The 20,847-nt window shown below is 41.4% G+C and overlaps 1 protein-coding gene across 1 annotated transcript in view; it reads right to left on the reverse strand.

The window, feature by feature from the left end:
• The window catches only part of LACTB2 (lactamase beta 2), a 31,618-nt gene extending 19,211 nt beyond the window's left edge, over positions 1 to 12,407 (reverse strand). Inside the window, exons 1-3 of the mRNA XM_030859581.3 lie at positions 12,130 to 12,407; positions 5,850 to 6,013; positions 499 to 625 (exon numbers count right to left, since the gene is read on the reverse strand). Of these exons, the coding sequence (XP_030715441.1) occupies positions 499 to 625; positions 5,850 to 6,013; positions 12,130 to 12,251 (413 nt within the window). The 5' untranslated portion in view covers positions 12,252 to 12,407. The remainder of the gene's footprint in view (positions 1 to 498; positions 626 to 5,849; positions 6,014 to 12,129) is intronic.
• Positions 12,408 to 20,847: the final 8,440 nt, after the last annotated feature.

A 20,847-nucleotide genomic window follows, 5' to 3' on the forward strand; every position in this document is an offset into this window, starting at 1 on the left:
TACAGATTGTGGGGGAGAGAGAACGAGAATTAGTTCAGCTTCAAAGTTGACGAGTTTGAAACACCCTTTTGAATCCCTCAGATAGGTCACGGGGGATTATGGGTCTGGCCGGCAACGTGTTTACTTTAGGGATGGGTCACCTTTTGGGAGTGAGAGCACAAGAGAACCCTGAATTTAACTGATGGGTAGAAATCCCTAAATCACCCTAGCAGGAAATGCTAATCTATTTTTTTTAATTTAAATTTTATTTATTAAAAGAAGGTAATCAACTAATTCAAACAAATAATTTTAAAAAGGCAGATGGAGTGAAAACTTCTCTTTTCCCGTTTCTCAAGCAACCCAATTTCTCTTCCCAGAGAAACCAACGTTAGCAGATCTTCTGGATCTGCTGAGGTATTTTCACTCAGATAAGCAAATATGTCTGGTCTTTTTACAACACATATACACAGACCCCTCCCCCCCAGCCCCGCCTTCCCCGTCTCAAGGACGTTCACGTACCTTAGTGTGGCGCCTTCAGTCTTAATCACATCTCCATCTTTCACATAAACGTACTGCTGCTCTCCATCTCCTACAGTTTCTTTTCTCTCGGGATTCCGTGGGAGTTTTTTAACGCAGTATGTACTGTCTAGTCACAAAACACGTAAAATATATTAAGTCACACTTTAAATGATAATTTAGCCTTTTAAGAGATCAACTTCCATACGGCGAACACTTGAGATTGGCTGCAAAAAATCTTAACGGTAAGAGGCAACAGAAAATGGGATGAATTGTAGCAGCATATCTCTGGGATGGTAACTATTTCCTCCACCTTGACAAAAGAGTTTTTTATTCTCTCATGTCCTTCCAGGTCTACATAAAAGCCTTTTTTTTTTTGTAGTCACTCCTCCCCCCCCCCCCCCCCCCCCCCCCCCCCCCCGGTACGCGGGCCTCTCACTGCCGTGGCCTCTCCCATTGCAGAGCAACAGGCTCCGGACGCGCAGGCCCAGCAGCCATGGCTCATGGGCCCAGCCGCTCTGCAGCATGTGGGATCCTCCCGGACCGGGGCACGAACCCGTGTCCCCTGCATAGGCAGGCGGACTCCCAACCACTGCGCCACCAGGGAAGCCCGTCACTCCTCTTTTATATAAAAATTTGGAAGTAGCACTTCACAGTCTCAGCTAGGTTTGAGATCAAGATGGGTGTTGAATACTGTATAGCACTGGGAACTTTACTCAATACTCTGTAATAACCTATATAGGAAAAGAATCTGAAAAAGAACAGATACACGTATATCTATAAGTGAATTACTTTGCTGTACACCTGAAACTAATACAACATTGTAAATCAACTAGACTCCAGTAAAAAATACAGATTAAAAAAAAAAAAGATGGGTGTTGAAGAGGCAGTAATACCAAAACTGGGAACTTTTCCCTATCTAGGTGCCTAACACAGAATAAAAGAGATTATGGCATCACGGCAGTACTTAATAATAAAAGGATAATAGTATAAAGTTCTTTCTGTGAAAGCTGAAAGGAAGTCCCAAACCCGGGGCTAAGATATGAAACCATTAAAATAAATGTAACCCATAGTACCCTCACTGACACAAAGAAAATCAATGACTTAACCAACCAATAGCTGAGTGGCAGTCATCTAACCAGTATACCATGTACAGTGAATACAAGGACCATGACACCAAAATGCTTAAAAACTGTCATAGTTGGGGGAAATAAAACACAAACAGGCAATAATTAGAGAACTATACTCAGTCCCACTTAAGGGATACTAAATGGACAATTCAGCTAATAAAAGCAGCAGGTGTTTAGAGAAAGGAGAAACAATTAGAAAGATTGCAAAGGGTTCAGAGAAAGACCTGTAGGTAAGGGAAACAGCGTTAGGAAAGGCACAGAAAGGAGGATGAGCGTGGCATATGTGCCAAACAATGCTACCAACTTGCCTAAAGCAAAACCCTGGCTGGAAAGAGTGGGACAGTAAGGTGAGCTCAGATCATGGAGGGCCTTAAAGTGCCTTTCAGAGAACAGGGGGATTTAAACTTTACAGTATGTGGCTACCATACACTCTTTAGTAAGAAACTGAAATAGTGTTAATAGGTGGATTAGTATGGCAGCTGTAGGTGGGGAGACTGGAGAGGGAGAGATCAGAAAGACCAGGACGGGGTGACTGCAATAACCCTGCTGGAAGGTAATGAGCATTAGGGCTACAGTGGTGTCAATGGAAATGCGGAGGGAGAAAAACACATGCAAAGGAAAACTGACAAGGCATAGAAATCTGGCTAGTAGGAAGGATAAAGGATAGAAATATCGCAAAAATAATAAGAATAAAACAACAGCAACTAGACCTTCCCTCTCCAGCACCAAATTCCATTGCTTTGTATCTTGAGAGGCTGAAGCAAAAAGTAATATGCTATTCTGGGAGCTGACGTTACACAGTAAGGCTGTCTTCCATTTAGAGCGAGACAGCAAGGTGTTTTTGTTTGTTTTTATTTGTGATCTGCATACTTTTGTTTTTCAGTAAAGAAGTGGAGATACTACATCTCTAGTTGTGAGGCAGATGATCCTTCCAAAAAACTCACAACTACCTCAAAATTACAAAACAAATGTCACACTATAAAATAACTCCGTGCCAGTTTTTAAAATTATGTGCCAATTTGAAAACACATATCTTATTCGCAATAGCAATCTACACAGGCAAGATGGAGAAGGGCATGCTGAAATCAATCATATGATAGTAATTATTATTTCAAATAAAAGCTTATTGAGATGTAATTTGCATACTATAAAATTCACTCTTTTGAAATGTACAATTCACTGTTGTTGTTGGTTTTTTTTTTAGCGTATTCAAAGAATTGTACAACCATAACCACTATAAAATTTTAGAACATTCCGAAACCCTTTACCCAATGGTACTCACTCCCTATTCTCTCCTTCACCCAGCCCTTGGCAACCACTTATCTACTTTCTGTCTCTATCATGTAATTATTTTAACAGGAGGAAACCCTCAGTCATTTGTTAAAGTTTATGGATTATAATATCATTGCCAATGCTAATTATTTAAGCTGATACAAACATGTGATATTGCTCATGTATAATACTTTCTAACATTCTAATTGAATAGCAAGAAGCAAACATTTGACTCCTAGGACTCGGATGTTAAATACATGGCAAAGGCCCAACTTCAGCTGCAAAATAATAATAATTAGATAACAAAATATATTTTACAAGATTTACCCCAAACCAAGCAAAACAAAAAACTTGAGCACCCTGGGGCTATACAGTTCTCATGTCTGGTAAAATTCTGGCTCCCTGTAAGCCACTAGGAGTTCCCAAATCACACACTGATCATATTTTAAATTTTTGCAGGCAGATTACTTGTTACTGTAACTTCCCATAGAAATCTTATAAATGGCATTCATAATTTTGGTGTGGCCTGTAAAAACATAGAAAGTGGGCTTCCCTCGTGGCACAGTGGTCGAGGGTCCACCTGCCGATGCAGGGGACGCAGGTTCAAGCCCCGGTCCGGGAAGATCCCACATGCCGCGGAGCGGCTGGGCCCGTGAGCCATGGCCGCTGATCCTGCGCGTCCAGAGCCTGTGCTCCGCAATGGGAGAGGCCACAACAGTGAGAGGCCCGTGTACCGCAAAAAACAAAACAAAACAAAACACAGGAAGTTAGCATTGTAAAGTACTTGAAAAATTCTGCCATACTAATAGTTAAACAAAATTATAAAAAATTTAAACTATTAAAATATGGAATAAAAAGAAATTATAAAGCAAAATGGAACAAGAATGCTAGTGATTAAGGATTTAGAGAATGAAGAAATACATGGAACTTTTGGGGAGAGATCCTGAAAGGTACACCCGAACAATTTCAGTGCTGAGGAACTCAAGGTCTGCATGTAGCTGGTCTAGCTTCAATAAAGTTCAGAACGAAACACAACAAGCCACTTCTCAAACAAGTATTAAAGTTTTCATGGCTATAAAGCAGTGCCAAATTTCTTTTTGATTTTCTTTAAATCAACATAATAGGTAATCTATCACATAAATATTCATTATTTGTAGGGAACCCCAAACTATTTTAATTTTTAATTTAAAGAAAGTGGGTCAGATGTCCAGTAACAGGTGAATGGATACACAAATGGTGGTATATTCCTACCATGGATTACTACTTGGCAATAAGAAAGGAACAAACTACTGATGCATGAAACAGATGAATCTCAAAAACAAGATGCTAATGTGCAAGAAGCCAAAGAGTGATGTCGTATCCTTCCATTCTAGAAAACTTTAGAACACAGGCAAAACTAATCTATGGTGCTATAAAGCAGATGAGTGGTTGCTGGAGCTGGAGGGGGAATCACGGCAGAGCGGCATGAGGGGACCTCTCTTTGGGGTAGTGGGAGCGTTCTTTATCTTGATTGGAGTGGTCACATAGGTATTTGCCAAACTATACATTTTATGGGTACATTTTATGTATGTAAATTCAAGCTCAATAAAGCTGATTTATGAAGGAGAGAAAGGGGGTCATAAACATTTCAATTTTTCAAGCTGACCTGCATGCTAAAAGAGCTGCCCAAAGCTAATTAAGGATCCTCAGCATAGTTTTTTAATGCACAAAATTTAATGATGGACAAGAGAAAGAAAGGTGAGGACAGGTCAGACTAAGACAGAGTGACTTCCTACGGAGGGCAGTCCCTTCGGATTGGAAGAAAGGAGGTTAGAGGGTAAGAGACTGAGGGGAGACAGGTCTTTACAATGGGCCGCCTGGTGATATTGGGAGCTGTGCCTGAGAATATCTTGGTGTCCCAATTATAGTCTCAAGGCCTAAAAAGATAATTACAAACATTAAAAAATACTAGTCGAATGTCTACATGCATCCCTTTTGTGAATGAACGTTCTTGACCTCCTTGTCTTTCCTGTGCCTTGGACACACACAAAGTCCCACTCCAGTGTCTCTGCCCCGGCAATGCCCTCTGCTGGGTGTGCCCTCCTCTCAGACACTGTACAGCTCACCCCCTCTCCCTCCACCCCAGACACCACTGCTACCACCCTCCTCCGCTTTACTCTCTCCCCCCTTGCCTTCATGTAGCTTCATTTTTCTTCATAGCACCTGCCACCACCTGACCTAAGATTCATTTACCATTTACCTTCCCAACTAGAACGAGGCTCCATGAAGGCGGTCTTTGTTTTGCTCACTGCTAGGTCCCGTGTGCCAAGCACGGCACCTGGATTTAGCAGTGCCTCCAGTATTCACTAAAGGAAAGAATGGATGGATGGATGGATGGATGAACGAATGGATGAATGTATGTATGTATGGATGAATCTATGTGTGTGACGGTGGGATGAGGGAATAAGGGAGATGATAAGGTGTCAGTACTGAACAGGTTTCAGGGACAGAGAATTATCAATACAATGATCTTTCCCCAGTATTTCAGTTTATTGTGGTAATTGCCTTATGTTATGGAAGACGTGAGGTCACATTTAGAATGTGGACAAGAACATACCACCTCACAGTACTCAGGCCAAACGTTCAGCACAGTGCCTGGCACACAGTAAGTGCTCAACAGTAGTTAGTTATTAAATCTGAAATAGTAATTGTCATGCAAACTAAATTAAAAGTGATCTTCATCACTGGGCAAAGGGGAAAAATAAGAGGGCAAAGAGATCTGAAATAGAAAATAGGACCTTTCCTTGCCTCCTCTGTTAAAACCGGGGGTAGTGTTCAAGTTACAGTAATTTCTGTAAAATACGTAAGTAAGCTAGTAAATGGTTTACTAGCTTACTTAGCTCTGTTAACCGAAGTAAATTATTCCGAAGACACAGTTTTCTTCAATGAGCTTAATGAATGTTTTCTGTTTACCATTATGGATGTTTTTACAAATATCTCCTATGCCTCCGGTATGATCACGGTGCCAATGGGTCACTATGATTTCCTGGATGGCTGTGTTAAATTCTGTCAGAGCCTGCTTTAAACAGATGATGTATTCTGGGATTGCTGGTTCTCCAGTGTCAATGAGGATTCTCCTGAAAATTAAATGGAAAATAATCATACAGTCGGAACACAGAGTTTGTATCAGCATGTTTCTCACACAGATAATTTACATTACATTTAAGAAACTGCACAAATTGCCTTGCTTCCAACGTGCTTGAAAAGCAGCTGCATGTTATTTCAGCTTAACTATAATCATCTCACCTTCAGAAAGTTCTCTGAAAAAAAACTTATAAATGTGGGTCTGAAAAAGGAATAATAGCAATGGTATTCAACACTTACATAGCACTTAAAAGAAATAAGGCACTGTTCCAAGGACCTGACATATTTTAACAATTGCATTTCTCGTAACACCGTTTTGAAGTAGGCATTTCATTATTATATCCAGAAATTAAGTAACTTGCCCAAGGTTACTCTGCAAAGATAGGGCAGAAGCAGCATTTGCACCCAGGTATTCTGGCGCCAGAAGAGGCGCTTTTATCCACGCTGCCTTTGAGATCTTTTACAACATCCTCAAATATCTCGGAGATATGAAAGAATCTGATTCGATGGTATCCCTAAGGAAACCCAGTCTTCTGCATTATACACAAAACCGATCCCCGAAGTTTTACGCGGGCTGCCTTACGTGAAAGTGCAGGCAGCAGGGAAGTTTCGGGGAGTGTCTGAGCTGCTTCCTTTCTCTACTCAGACCACCTCACTAGTTATCTTTTTCTGCTTGTGGTTCTGAACCCACCTTCTACTTTGTTTGCCCTTTCTCACTATTTTATGGGATGATGGTCTTTCTCTCCGAAGTTTTCTGGGAAAAATCAGGGTGACATTTTCCTCCTCCAGAACCAATTCACTGACTTCTTAAATTCACGCTGTTTCACAGGAATCCCTCCCGAATTCAGGCTGGGGGAGAGATGATTCATCTTGATGCAAAGTTTCAGTCATTCTATTTGTGTATTAATTCATCAATAACTGTTTATGAATGATCTGCTATGTGCCATGCCTTTCTTGCAAGACAAAAACCCATCTTGCCCTGGAGAAACAACCTTTGTATGTTAATGATGACATCTGTAACAGCAATTTTAGTACATGAACGATGTTGTTGACTACAGCAATTTTAGTCATCTGACTCTGGTGGATGAATATTTAGGTAGCACAGGACTGAGGGCAGAGGGGACAAGAAAGGGAATAAAGTTTCGGATAGAGAGATTAGTCATAAACTCGGTAAGGAAACGTGGCTTTAGGGCGACTTGGTTTCACAGTCACTTGTCCATTCAAGACACACTGTGGGTCTCTGGAGGAAGTGGACTACATGGGAAGCGCCTAGAATCATTCTTCATGTGGCGTAAGTACAACCTCAGCTGTAAACTGGAAAAAGTTCCCTCCTTAACAAACAGCAAGTCTATCAATGATGTCTGTGAAGAATTAGTGCAGAGGATCAGACACTGTCATCTCTAGGTGGGCTGTGTCCTTCACAGCCCAGACAATACCCTATCTTAGGATGTCATTTTGCAAATGTGAGTTATGCTAATCCAGGGGACAAGAGAAGAGTGCAGAAGAACCTGTACAGGTCTGTGACCAATTTATTCACCAGAGCACAGGGCCTGGCATGCAGTAACAATCTGCTACGTGAATGGAGAAAAAAATTCTTCAACTAATGGGAGTTAGTGTCATCAACTTCCTCAATTAGGTATTTTCTATCAACATTGAGATAGCTATTAAATGGTCTCTGTCAATTTGCTGTCCCTCTTACAAAATCATTAAGTATTTTCTGAGCACCTACTATAAACCCAGTATTGTCTGGATGTTATAAGGGAGGAAAAAGTGAGTAAAGTAATAGCAGACGTGCTTTCCCCGTTCTAGAATTTAAGTCCTTTAGGTATGAATTTTCACTTAAATTTCACTGAATCCTCATAACATCTGTCTGAGGTGGGTACGATACAACTCTCACTGTATAGATAAGGAATCTGACGCTTAGCGAATCAACTGTCTTGTCCACAGCCATGAGCCAGGTACTGGGACCTGATAATCAGAGCCCAGCGTCTTAACCCCAAGTAGTCCACTAGACTGCCTTTTCCTATTAAGAAGAAATAGTATACTCACCTTCAAGGTATTTACAATTTTAATAGTAAAGATTAAAACTCCATCTTTTAGAGGTTCTAGGCAGAGGAGGAATATGGAAATACTCTCTAGCTATTATTGGTCCATTCAAATGTTTACTGAATACCTCTGTACTAGGCATCACAGTAAGTCTGAGTGCTTTAGGGAAATTCATTTCGCATCTATGGGCTGATCAGAAAGAGGAAGGAAGACTGGTTAAAACTGCAGTTATCCAGCAGTAATAGAATCCTAACAGAGCAAATGAAGGGAAAAAGAGAATGCTCATTCATTCAGCAAATATTTACTGTACTATGTACAAGGCTCTGTGCTAGGTGCCAGAGATACAGTAATAAATAAGCCTTCATTGAATTTATATGCTAGTGGGGAGTGGAGTTGGGGAAATACATTAAGCTTCTTCCTACACACAAAAAATCATTTTATTATTGACATAAGGGCCATGACAGGTATGGAATGCTAAGGCAGTGTACTACATTAACCTATCACAGTGTAAGGCGTCAGGGAAGGCTTTATTGAGGAAATGTTATTTTAACAGAGCTCTAAAGGATGAGTGAGGTTGGCTGGGTGAAGAGAAGGATAAATGGGAGACAGAGAGGAAAGTAGGCATGAAAGCTCTGAGGCGGAGTGGATAGAGCCCATGTGGCCGGGATGGGAGAGAAGCTTGACTCAGGGTGATGACAGGTCAGAGATCAGCATATCACAAGGCCTTCTGGTTTCCATCTTCCAAAAAATCCAACTCTGTTATGTTGGTGAATCACGAAGTTTTAAATGCAGCCAGACACGCCTCTTCTGTGACTTCTGATGCCAACTGAATCGCCACACCCTTACGAAACCTCTCCAGTGACTAGATTAAAACCTTTAATTATACGGTTCCAGAACTCCAGACTGACTCTTCATCAGCCTCGTTAAATGGTAAATTATGTATCCATTTTGGGGGCTATATGTTTTTTTGGGTTTTTTTTTTTGGCCACACTGAGGCTAGTGGGATCTTAGTTCCCCAACCGGGGATTGAACCCAGACCCTCGGGAGTGAGAGCACGAAGTCCTAACCACTGGACCACCAGGGAATTCCCTGGGGGCTATTTGATTTATGGTATCTACAATTCGCCAAGCCAAGTGAAAGCAAAACTACTGTTATGTGTGTATTTTTTCTACCAAGTCCATAGGAGACTCCTAGTATATTGCCTGAGACACAGTAGGCACTTAGAAATGTTTCTACTATGAATGAAGGTTTTCTTTTTTGTCAAATAACATTTAAAAGAGTCTGTAAGAAATATTATGTCTCCCAAAACTTTAAAAAAATACCAGAGGTGTTTTATTAAAGGGCAACTTAATCAAGACCAAGTTGTATTACTACTTTACAAACAGACCTCATTTTAAGCATACGGCAAGGAAAAAAGTTTCACGTTTCACCTACGTATAATAATGTCCCTTGAAATGTCACTTTGAAGCTCCTCCCATCAAGGATGGCAGTCTGTTTCCGCATCCTTTGAGTATGGACTTACACTGGGTTTTCCTACTGAAAACAGAGTGACATGAAAGTGATGGCTTGCCATTCGTAAGCCTCAGCCTCCAGGTCTTTCAGCGCTTCCCCTCACTCCACTGGAACCCTGAAACTAGGCAGTGAATAAGCTAGGCTACCCTGCTGCAGGATAAGAGACCAGAACACAAAACACAAGAACCCCACAATACTCCTTTGGCTACGTGGGGGAGAATGGATTGAACAGGGACAAAAGTAGATGCAGAGAAGCCTATTTTAAAAGTGTAAGCAAGAGTTGTACTGGCTTGGACTGGGTGACAGCAGTGAAAATGCTGAGATCTTCTTAATGGCTTGGATACGAGCGTGCAGGAAGCAAAGAAAAATGTCAAGGAGGGTACGTAAGTATTTGCCTTGATCAAATGTGGGGATGGTTCTCTTTACCAAGATTTGGATGACTAGAAGAAGACCAGTGGGAAACAATGAGTTTCAAGTGGCTGTGAGGCTCCAACTAGAGATTTAAGAAACCAGTTGGCTATCCTAGTCTGACGACGAAGCGTGGATTTGTCTATACTGGAGCTATAAATTTGGAGTTACTAATGAATAAAACAGGTGAAGCCAAGGAAGTAGACAAGATCCCCTAGGTAAAGAACATAACAATGGGAACAGAAGAAAGAGTAGGATTGCCTTGTGAAGGGCTCATACACTTAAAATACTTGGTGAAGAGGATGATTCTAGAAAGGAAATTGTATAAGAGTAGCTAGAGAGGTGAGAGGAAACCAGGAGAATGCGGTGTTAAGCAAATCAAGGAGGGAGTGGTCAATAGCATTAAAAGATATTGAAGTTCAAGTAAGATGGGAATGGAAAAATGCCATTGGGTTTAGTGATACAGGAGGCACCTGTGATCTTAGTGGAACAGATGGATACCATTATCAGAACCACTTACTTGGACCCAACTAATATTCATTCCTAGCCACCTAACATCTACTTTATACAGCAGAGCAGCAGCATCTGTACATCAACGTATTCTAGTTCAACTGCATGGGTTCACCATCACCTCTCTCTCATCTATCAGTGATTCCACTGGCCATTCCACTCCCTAAGCTTATGTGGGTAGAAGTCTAAGCAGTGTAAGATGGAAGGCCATGAATCTGCTCTTCCCTCAATCAGTTTCAGATTCCTCATGTCTTTTAGCACCAGCACCTTGCCACGCAAAGTGTGATTCTAGTGTTTAAAGACACAGTATGGATTTTTCATACAACACGGCCCCTAAACCTAAGCCAACTTCTTCATCTGGTTTTCAAACAGAACCAGCCATCTGTTTCACCGCTGGAAGAAAAGCAGGCTGTGTTGAACTTACAGAGAGTACACTGATCTCCAACATAGTGTTTTCCTGAGAGACTTTCTAGGATAATTTTGACTACATGCAATTTTCATGTTAGGTACTGTCTTCTAGAGCTCGTTTAAGATGACACACTGAAAAGTGAAGAGCATATCTATGTACTTCCTAGGGTGAGGGAGTCTCAGCTAACCCAGACTCTACGCCAGATATCAGGTATTTTTGCTGCTTAATTTTCTGTTCTCCTCGATTCCGGAAGCAGCTCAAAGCTCTGACCCTGCCTTGTTTACCCTGGACTCAACTTGTTGCTTTCTGCTTGATGTGCAGTACTTCCAGACCCTCCATCCTGTTGCTTCTAAAATTGTGATTTACTGGAAAAAGGCAAATACAGTGGATACTTCAAATGAAAGCCCAATAAACTATACTTATTAAACTGTTTCTAGTAATCAACTATATTTTACTAATTGTAACACGTCCGGGCTGAACAATTAAATTCTGGGCTCAAGCGGAACTATATCTTATTTTCATTTTCTATTATCTAGAGTATACTAAAGACTAAGTACCATACAAAAATTGCTCAATGCACTTACTGTGCAGTAAATCACATGTTCCCATGTCTGCATAATTCCACTAAAATAGAATGCATCTGAACAAGAGAAAAATCTTAGAAATACAGACAGGCTATTCCCTCCGCAGAGTAATTTACATAAGGCCACACAACAGCAACAAAAACAAAGTTAGCTTCTCTTTCCCAAGAGCTAGGGGGCTCTTCAACAGACTCGAGCAATTTGAAGCAAGAAAATCCTGCCCTCTGCTGCTGAGTTAAGAAAAAGGCCTCAGCACAACGAATCGCTTTTGCGAAGCGAAGTTAAACTCCGGGCCAAACACCAGTGAAAGTCAGGTGTGGAAAGTAAACGCTTTCCTGGATTAACTCCAGGCGATTTCTAGTTTCTCAACAGCTTAAATACGCTCATCCTGGCATTTAATATCATGCAAAGTAAATTAGATCTCAAAACCACGAAGTGGTTTTTTTCATTAGCCAGCTGTAAGCTAGAGAGTTCACCACCCAGGGTGGTCGTGATCTGGGGGTGGTCCCGCCCGCTTGGGGCGGGACGCCGTGGTGCCGGCTGCGGGCGCACAGCCCCCGCGGCGAGCAGCCATCGCAGCCCCAGCTCCGTGCGTCCCGCGGGTCGGTGTGTAGGATGCGGGGTTGGGGGGGGAAACGTTTACCTGGGGCCCGTCCCCACCAGGTAGGTGTTGGTGCCCTGCAAGGTCATGGGGCCCGGGTTACAGCCCAGGACGCGAATCACCCGACTGGACAGCCGTTCCACGCGCTGCAGGGCGGCTGCCATCTCCCCCTCTGCCGCTCGCCCGCGCTGAACTAGAAGAGCCGCCGGAGCGCGGAACAAGCAACCAGGCCGTTGGCGGGGGTGGGTGGTGGGTGGAGGGCCAGCTGTCACGTGACGCCGCGCGTGCGGAGCGGGGTGTGGCTCGGTTACTGGGCCAGGGGCAGAGGTCACGTGAGGCGCAGGGAAGGGCAGGGGGAAATCAGCCGCTGTGCCGCGGGCGGGGCCCGCGAGCACGTGACGACGCGCGAGCGGCGCGGGAAGGGAGGGGAGTCGGTTGGTGCGCGAGGGGCGGGGCCAGCGGCCACGTGACGCTGCCCAGGTTTCGCGGGCCGCAGCGCGAGGGAGTTCGTGGGCGTGTGGTGTGAGGCGCCCCGAGGCTAGGCTGGGTTCCCGGCCTGTGGGCGCTGCCGCCTGTCGTAGAAAGCGGTGCCTTCGCAGTAGTTTGTGTCCAGGCAGGCGAGTTCATTCAAGTGCACGAGAGACCTTTTAACCGGGGAAGTTTTGTGATGGAGCGAGGGGTTTGGGGTTAGTTACTGAGGACGAAATCCCGGGAAGGATCGCTCGTCGGGTTCTCAGGCGAGGGTGAGGGTGTGTGTGTGTGTGTGTGTGGTGTGTCCTGTGTCGTGTGTGTGTCCTGTGTGTGTCGTTTGTGTGTCCTGTGTGTCGTGTGTGTGTTGTGTGTCCTGTGTGTCGTGTGTCCTGAGTGTCCTGTGTCCTGTGTGTGCTGTGTCCTGTGTGTCCTGTGTGTGTGTCGTGTGTCCTGTGTGTGTGTCCTGTGTGTCCTGTGTGTCCTGTGTCCTGTGTGTGCTGTGTCCTGTGTGTCGTGTGTGTGTCGTGTGTCCTGTGTGTGTGTCCTGTGTGTGTGTCCTGGGTGTGTCATGTGTGTGCTGTGTGTCCTGTGTCCTGTTGTCGTGTGTATGTACTGTGTGTCCTGTGTGTGTGTCCTGTGTTGTGTGTGTCATGTGTATCGTGTGTGTCCTGTGTGTGTCCTGTGTCGTGTGTGTGTCCTGTGTGTGTCCTATGTGCACTGTCCTGTGTGTGTGTCCTGTGTCGTGTGTGTGTGTCCTGTGTGTGTGTCCTTTTACAATAAACAACAGTAACGAAGGTTTATTTAGCGCTTACTGCTGTGCTGAGTGCCACTCTCTCATTTAAGCTTCCCAACGTGAAGAGGGAAGGCACTATTTTTATGCCCACTTTACAAACGCAAGACGGAGACTTGGGGACTTGCCCAGGTGAGCGTTCTGTGAGCCCAGCCCTGCGTCTGAAGCCTTGTTCGTCTCGCTGCCTTGCGCCAGCACCTGCCCCGGGCCCGCGGATTCAGGGAGCTCCTCTCCTGCCTCGTGCCGCTCGCCTACCCAGAGAAGCAGGGTGGCCTGCGTGTTGGGGGCTTGGGTCCAGGACGTGAAGTACTTATCTTTGTAAGGAGTCCTTTTCTAATCCGCTGAGCGTTAACTACCCCAGTGTTAACTAACCCTCCCCATTAAAAAAAAAAATCGAGTTACAGTGTACTTAAAAGGAAATGCACGGATCCCATGATCACTTGTATCCAGTTATGGCAATTATATAACCGGAACCCCAGACCCCTTTTTCAAAACAAGTGAGAACTTGACACATGAGATGCCTGTGGTTCTACAATTTGGACGTGCATTTTTTTTTTTAATATACAAAGATTAATTTTGTGCATGGACATGCATTTTTTTTTTTTTTTGCGGTACGCGGGCCTCTCACCGTTGTGGCCTCTCCCGCTATGGAGCACAGGCTCCGGACGCTCAGGCTCAGCGGCCATGGCTCACAGGCCCAGCCGCTCCACGGCATGTGGGATCCTCCCAGACCGAGGCACGAACCCGCGTCCCCTGCATTGGCAGGCGGACCCCCCAACCACTGCGCCACCAGGGAAGCCCCTGGACATGCATTTTTAACATCCTTTTTTTGTCAGGAATTCCTGAAGAAAGGACTCTTGCTATTTATACAGTGTTTATTTTACAAATCATCAGTTTAATACTCCAGATTTCTTGAAAACACACCTGGATTATGTGTGACAGATTTCTTTGCCTGTGTCTCAAAGGTCTATTCTTCATGTGTTTCAAAAACCTTCATTGAAATAATCATGTAAATTATCCCCTTTGCAACGGGAAGGCAAGCAATAAGTCCTTTAAAAATTGCTTGGAATAACCATCAAAATTCCCTACATCAGGTATTTTCAGCTTACCAATATTTATTTATTTGTCTGCTATCTGTTAATAGCTCTTCAGGCAAGAAGCTATTTTCCCTTTCTAAAAATTCTATGCTGGAAAGTCAGCAAACCTTTGAAAAGAGGGTGGAACTGATTACATGGGCAGCTCCATTCTCTTGTCCCTTAGCTTTTTTTTTTTTTAAATTAAAATTTCCCTTGTGCCTTCCATCAAGATTTCATTGAATTCATTGTCAAGCTCTTCACTGGGTAGATGAAGAAATGGGCCCAACAAATAATTTAAAAGTTAAGTGACTTGAGTAGAGTCATAGAAGGAGACATTAGACACTAGCAGAAGAGGAGGAACAGAGGGTAGGTAATGAAGTTGGTTTAGACTAGTTTAAATTGAGGTGGTTGTGGGATATCCTCATAAAGAAATCTACAGACAAGATATATGGGTTGAGCTCAGAAGAAAGATATAGGCTACAGAGAGAAAATTGAGTCTTTGTGAATATGTTTAGCAATGAGACTTGAAGTTTAAGTTCCTCCCCAACAAATAAGACCAATGATTTTTACATTCTGTTCAGTTACATTTACAATAATTTATCCTCTACCTATAACATGTAAAGTATTGTTGTGGACGTGTGGGTGTGTGTTAAAATGAATAAGATAGTTAGCTTTCTAGAGGTGTATTACCAGGAAGGAGATGTATATGATCTTATTTTAAAGCATATGTGGGTAAATCCTAGAGAAGTATAGCTGAAGTGATGGGATTGCAAGGAGGAAGGAGAGAATCAAATTGATTGGGAAGATCTCGGAAAACTTAGAGGGGGTGGGTTTTGAGCTGATTCTTAAAGACTGATAGAACTTCAGGAAGATGGAGGTAGAAGTAAATAGTAAATAACTTGAGCAAAGGCTTGGAAATAGAACTGTAGCGTTTATTTTCGAAATAGAAACCAACAATCATATATTCTTAGGGCATAGGGTTTGAGAAGGTATATACAGTTTGAAAAAATAAGTAGGCTCTGTTAATGATAAATTCTTTATTAGAGTATTTCAGATTCAAGAATCTCTCTCTCCCTTTCAAACATGAATTGTCCACTTAGATATACTGTGAGGCAAATTGTGTCTTCTTAAAACTTAATTGATAATACAGTAAAGGCTTGTAGCCTAGTCAACCTGTAAAAGGAGCCATGTAATTCCTTCCCCCAATGTGATGGTTAAAAAGGAGTGTACTATGGTCACAATGATACAGACTCTGTTATCACTGGGTTAGAAAATCCCACATATGACTAATAGGTGATTTCAGTTTCATTTTAGTTTCGATGTTCAAGGTTTACACATCCCTTAATTATGCTTATTTTCAGAGAAGAAGAAATGAAAGATTCCCAGGATGAAGATTTTTCAGAAGGGACTTTGAGTTAAAGAAGGCTTCTTATATGTAACAAGTAAGCCCGTATTTTACATGTTAAGTTTGATTGATAAATGAAAGTCTGCTTGTTTGTATTTCTTTCAGGTATCTTCTTTATTGTGAAGAGATCATCTACAGTGGGCAAAGGTTATGTATTTTGGCTGGCAGCCAGGTAGCCACATAGCTGGGTTGACCTCTGAATGAAATTGTATTGAAACTGTCCTATTACGTCAGTAAGTGTCCTGAATTCTCTAACTGAAGTCAAATTTTGTAGGTGGTATTATTTCTGCTAAGGTGGTATTGGAACAGTGATCAAGTGTAGGGATAAAGATGAACTATCCTTCATGCAAGTTATACAACTATGTGGTTACTGAAGGAGCTGCAGGCCCTTTTTTATGAGAGCTTCTATGTTTATTATGTACTTTGCTGTGTAGTTTTCCTTCTAGTTGGCGTTATGTTCTGTTTCACTAAATTAGGAATTTAGAAGTTGCCAGATCAGATTAGTTTATTGAGTCTGATGTTCTGCCAGTAATGCAATTTCTAAGTTTCTTAGAAATTATTTTTTCCCATCTTGTAAATCTTGTCTCAAAATGGCTAGTGTTTTCCTTATGCATGCCAGGTAAAGGAAGCTCTCTTTGTGGGGAGAGTGATTAAGAAATGCACACATGGAGGTCTACCTCGTTTTATTGCCCTTTGCTTTATTGTGCTTCTCAGATATTGTGGTTTTTACAAATTGGAGATTTTGGCAACCCTGCATTGAGCAAGTCGACCAGCACCATTTTTCGAACAGCATTTGCTCCCTTTGTGTCACTGTCACATTTTGGTAATTCCCGCAATATTTCAAACTTTTTCATTATTGTTATATTTGTTATATATGGTTATGGTGTTCTGTGATTAGTGATCTTTTACTCTTTTTTTTAAAAAAAATATTTATTTATTTATTTGGCTGCGCTGGGTCTTAGTTGCGGCACGTGGGATCTTTTAGTCGCAGCGTGCAAACTGTTAGTTGTGTTGTGGCATGTGGGATCCAGTTCCCCGACCAGGGATCGAACCCAGGTCCCTGCATTGGGAGCATGGGGTTTCACCCACTGGACCACCAGGGAAGTCCCAGTGAACTTTTACTCTTGCAAAAAGATTTTGACTCGCTGAAGGCTCAGATCATGGTTAGCATGTTTTAGCAATAAAGTATTTTTAAATTAATGTATACACATTTTTTTTAGACACAGTGCACACTTAATGCACAGGCTTTTAGACAGAATTGCACACTTAATAGACTACAGTATAGTGTAAACATAACTTTTATATGCAACCAAAAAATGTGTGTGGCTCACTTATTGCGATATTTGCTATATTGTGGTGGTCTGGAATCAAACCCGCAATATCTCCAAGGTGTGCCTGTATATTGAAATCAGTTTACTCATTAGAGATAACTCACCTAAATACCAACATCTCTAAGCCTCAGTTCCATGATCTGTAAAATGGGACCAATGATACCCTTCTTATAGAAATTTGTGAGAATTAAATAAAATAAAGTTTGTAAAACACTTCACACATAGTAAATACTCAGCAGTGGTAGCTACTATTCTTACTATCTATTCTTCCACTATATATGGCAATTTTTTTTTCCTAGATGGTAAAGCTTAGGAAAGTACGTTTTTTTAAATGATGTTAAAACAGGACTTGGGTACACATTAAACACATCCAATATAACCATGTTAAGGCATCTGCCAATGTTCTGTGGAATTTTGTTCCACATGCTCAAAATCTAGTACATTAGACTTCCGAACTCACTATTCCTTCCACCTGGCAATCTTTTTCATATGACAGCCACATGGCTAATTTCATTACTCAAATGCCACCTTCTTAGTGAGACCTGCTCTGACCATTCTAATTAAAATTGCAACCTGTGGTGCACCCGCCTCTACTCCAACTCCTTAACATTGCTCTGTTCTTTCTATAGTGCTTATCACCTTCTAATATGATACCTAATTTACTTATTATTTTTATCGTTGATTGACTATCTTTCTCTGCTAGGATGTAAGTTCCATAATGGCAGGGATTTTTGTCTCTTTTGTCACACGATCTATCTCAAGAGCTTAAAATAGCACATGGTAGGTTTAAGTAAATATTCAGTTAAACAGAACCTTTTGATTAAATCTCATTCTCCTAAGCTCCATGCTTATACTGGGCATGATGTCTTTCATTTTAAGATTAGAAACTTATTGCAGGGAAATTAGTGGCCTGCTAGATTGGAAATACTCAGATTTTAAAATTATTTTTCCATCCTGTTTGGCCACGACATTCTTGACAGGAAAAGTAGTGATAATGAGCTTTCGTTTTTTTCTGTAAGAAGAGTGAAATATCTTTTAATATTATTCTGAAGACTTGTAAACAAAATACTTAAAAGTGCTAAAATGACAAGAACACTGTTAAGTATTAGGTTGTGTTTTTTTTAAAGTAACACTTTCTCCTCCTAGTTTTTAAAGTAATAAATGTTCTTTATAGAACACAGGGTGTTAGTCTACTCAGGCTGCCTTAAGAGAATACACCAGACTGGGTGGCTTACATGACAGAAATTAATTTTTCTCACAGTTCTGGAGACTGGAAGTCCAGCCTCGAGGTGCCAGCAAGACTGGTTTCTGGTGAGGCCTCTTTCTTTGGGTTGCAGATGGCTCCTTTCTTGCTGTGTCCTTTCTTATAAGGACACCAGTCCTATTGGATTAGGGACCCATTCTTGTGACTTCTTTGAACCTTATTACCTCCGTAAAGACCTATCTCTAGATACAGTCACATTGAGGGTTAGCACTTCAACATATGACTTTTGGGGGGGGAAACTATTTAGCCCATAAATATAGAAAAGAATGAAAAAGAAAAAAATCATCTATAATACCATTAATTCCCCAGATAAAATCACTGCTAACATGTTTTGTATTTCTTCAGTCATATTTCCTTTGCATTTTCAAAGCTTTGAGATTATAACATAGTATTTTTTCACTTAACATTCTTTAAAATGAAGTCAAAGATTGCAAATGCAGATGCTTACAGATGTCAGGCAGACAGGCAAGATAATAATGATAACTAACATTTATTAAGCCCTGACTATGCCAGGTACTTTTCTAGAGGTTTGTATGTATTATATATATTATCTTTCTTAACCTTCACAGTAACACTCTGTGGTATATACCATTATTATCTCCATATTTCAGAGGAAGAAAATAAGACAAAGGGAGGTAAAGGAGCATATTTAAGGCCACACAGCTATTAGGTAGGTGAATTGGCATTGAGACCCAGCTGTTGAAATGACTGAAGTGTGGTGGCTGGCTACTGTGGTGAACTTGAGAGAGCCTATGCCATTAGGGGGGTACCTACTGCTGATGAAGGAATGATAGTCTACTGTAGCAGATCTTTGAGTTTTTCAGTAGCAGGGAAAATTCTAGATTTTTGTATGAAATGTTAGCAATTAATTAGGGACTTCCCTGGCGGTCCAGTGCTTAGGACTCTGCGATTCCACTGCAGGGGGCATGGGTTCGATCCCTGGCTGCACAGCATGGCCAAAAAAAAAAAAAAAAGGACAGTTAAAGAAACCACTGTTGAGTCACACAAATCTCATCTGCAGGTTGCTTTCAGCTTACGTTTATAAAATAGGGTTCACAGTAGTAATATCTACCTCCTAAGTTTGATGTAAGAATTAAATGAGGACATTTTATGTACAGCATTTAGCTCAATGCCTGGCACATAGTGGTAAGTAAATGTTAGCTATTATTAGTAGAATAAATACTTTCTCCAGTCATCAAAATTCTTTATAAATATCATTTACTATTATTTTTATTTTAAGAAATTATATAATACCTTAGTACATGTCTGTTGTAAAAAACTCAAACAATATGAAAGAATATTTAAAGGATTAAAATTGCATTTGCTTCCTACTCCCAACTCCTTTCTCCTCTCCATGTATAATTAGGAAGCATATATTACAATATGCTATATTTATCCTTTTGGTACTTGCTTTTTTCACTTAATGTGTCTTTAGATCTTCCAAAGTAGGTTATACAAAGCTACTTCATTCTTTTTAAAGGTTGCATGGTGTATTCTTTAGTATGGATGTACCATAATTTATTGAATTAGGCTTCTCAATTGTCATTTGGGTTGTTTTCAATTTTTTGCTATTTTAAAAAAGGTTCTGCGAAGAGCACATATCTTTGTGCACATCTGTAAGCATTTCCCTATGCTTGATTCTTAGATGGAATTGCTGTATCAAAGCATATTAAGAATTTTCGGGACTTCCCTGGTGGCGCAGTGGTTAAGAATCCGCCTGCCAATGCAGGGGATATGGGTTTGAGCCCTGGTCCAGGAAGATCCCACATGCCGCGGAGCAACTAAGCCCGTGTGTCACAACTACTAAGCCTGTGCCCTAGAGCCCGCGTGCCACAACTACTGAAGCCCATGTGCCTAGAGCCCGTGCTCCACAACAAGAGAAGCCACCGCAATGAGAAGCCCGTGCACTGCAACGGAGAGTAGCCCCCGCTCGCTGCAACTAGAGAAAGCCCCGCGCAGCAACGAAGACCCAATGCAGCCAAAACTAACTAACTAAATAAATAAATTTTTAAAAATGCTTTAAAAAAAGCATATTAAGAATTTTCACAGCTACTGTACCTTTGTTAAATATATTTTTAGTAGCTTTGTAATATTCCATTTTATGACTCTACCATTATTTATTAACTCCTTTTGTTGACACATTTAGATGATTTCCAGGTTTTTGCCACTATAAATGGTGCTGTGGTAAATGTCTTTGTGAGCAGGTTATGTGTTTTAAAAGGTAAGTAGTCTGAGAGGAAGTTGTCAACTATTAAGTATATCTCTGACACTTTACTTTCCCAAAGCTATATATTATAAAAAGTATATTTAGTGGTAATATATTATTTTTAGAAAAAGTAGGACTTTGATAAAATCATGGCCTAGGGTTTTTAATACTATACTCAAGATTTTTAGCATCTTTTATGATGTTTCATTTTAGGTGT

This window comes from Globicephala melas, chromosome 17 (genome assembly GCF_963455315.2).
Source record: "Globicephala melas chromosome 17, mGloMel1.2, whole genome shotgun sequence".
NCBI lineage: Eukaryota > Metazoa > Chordata > Mammalia > Artiodactyla > Delphinidae > Globicephala > Globicephala melas.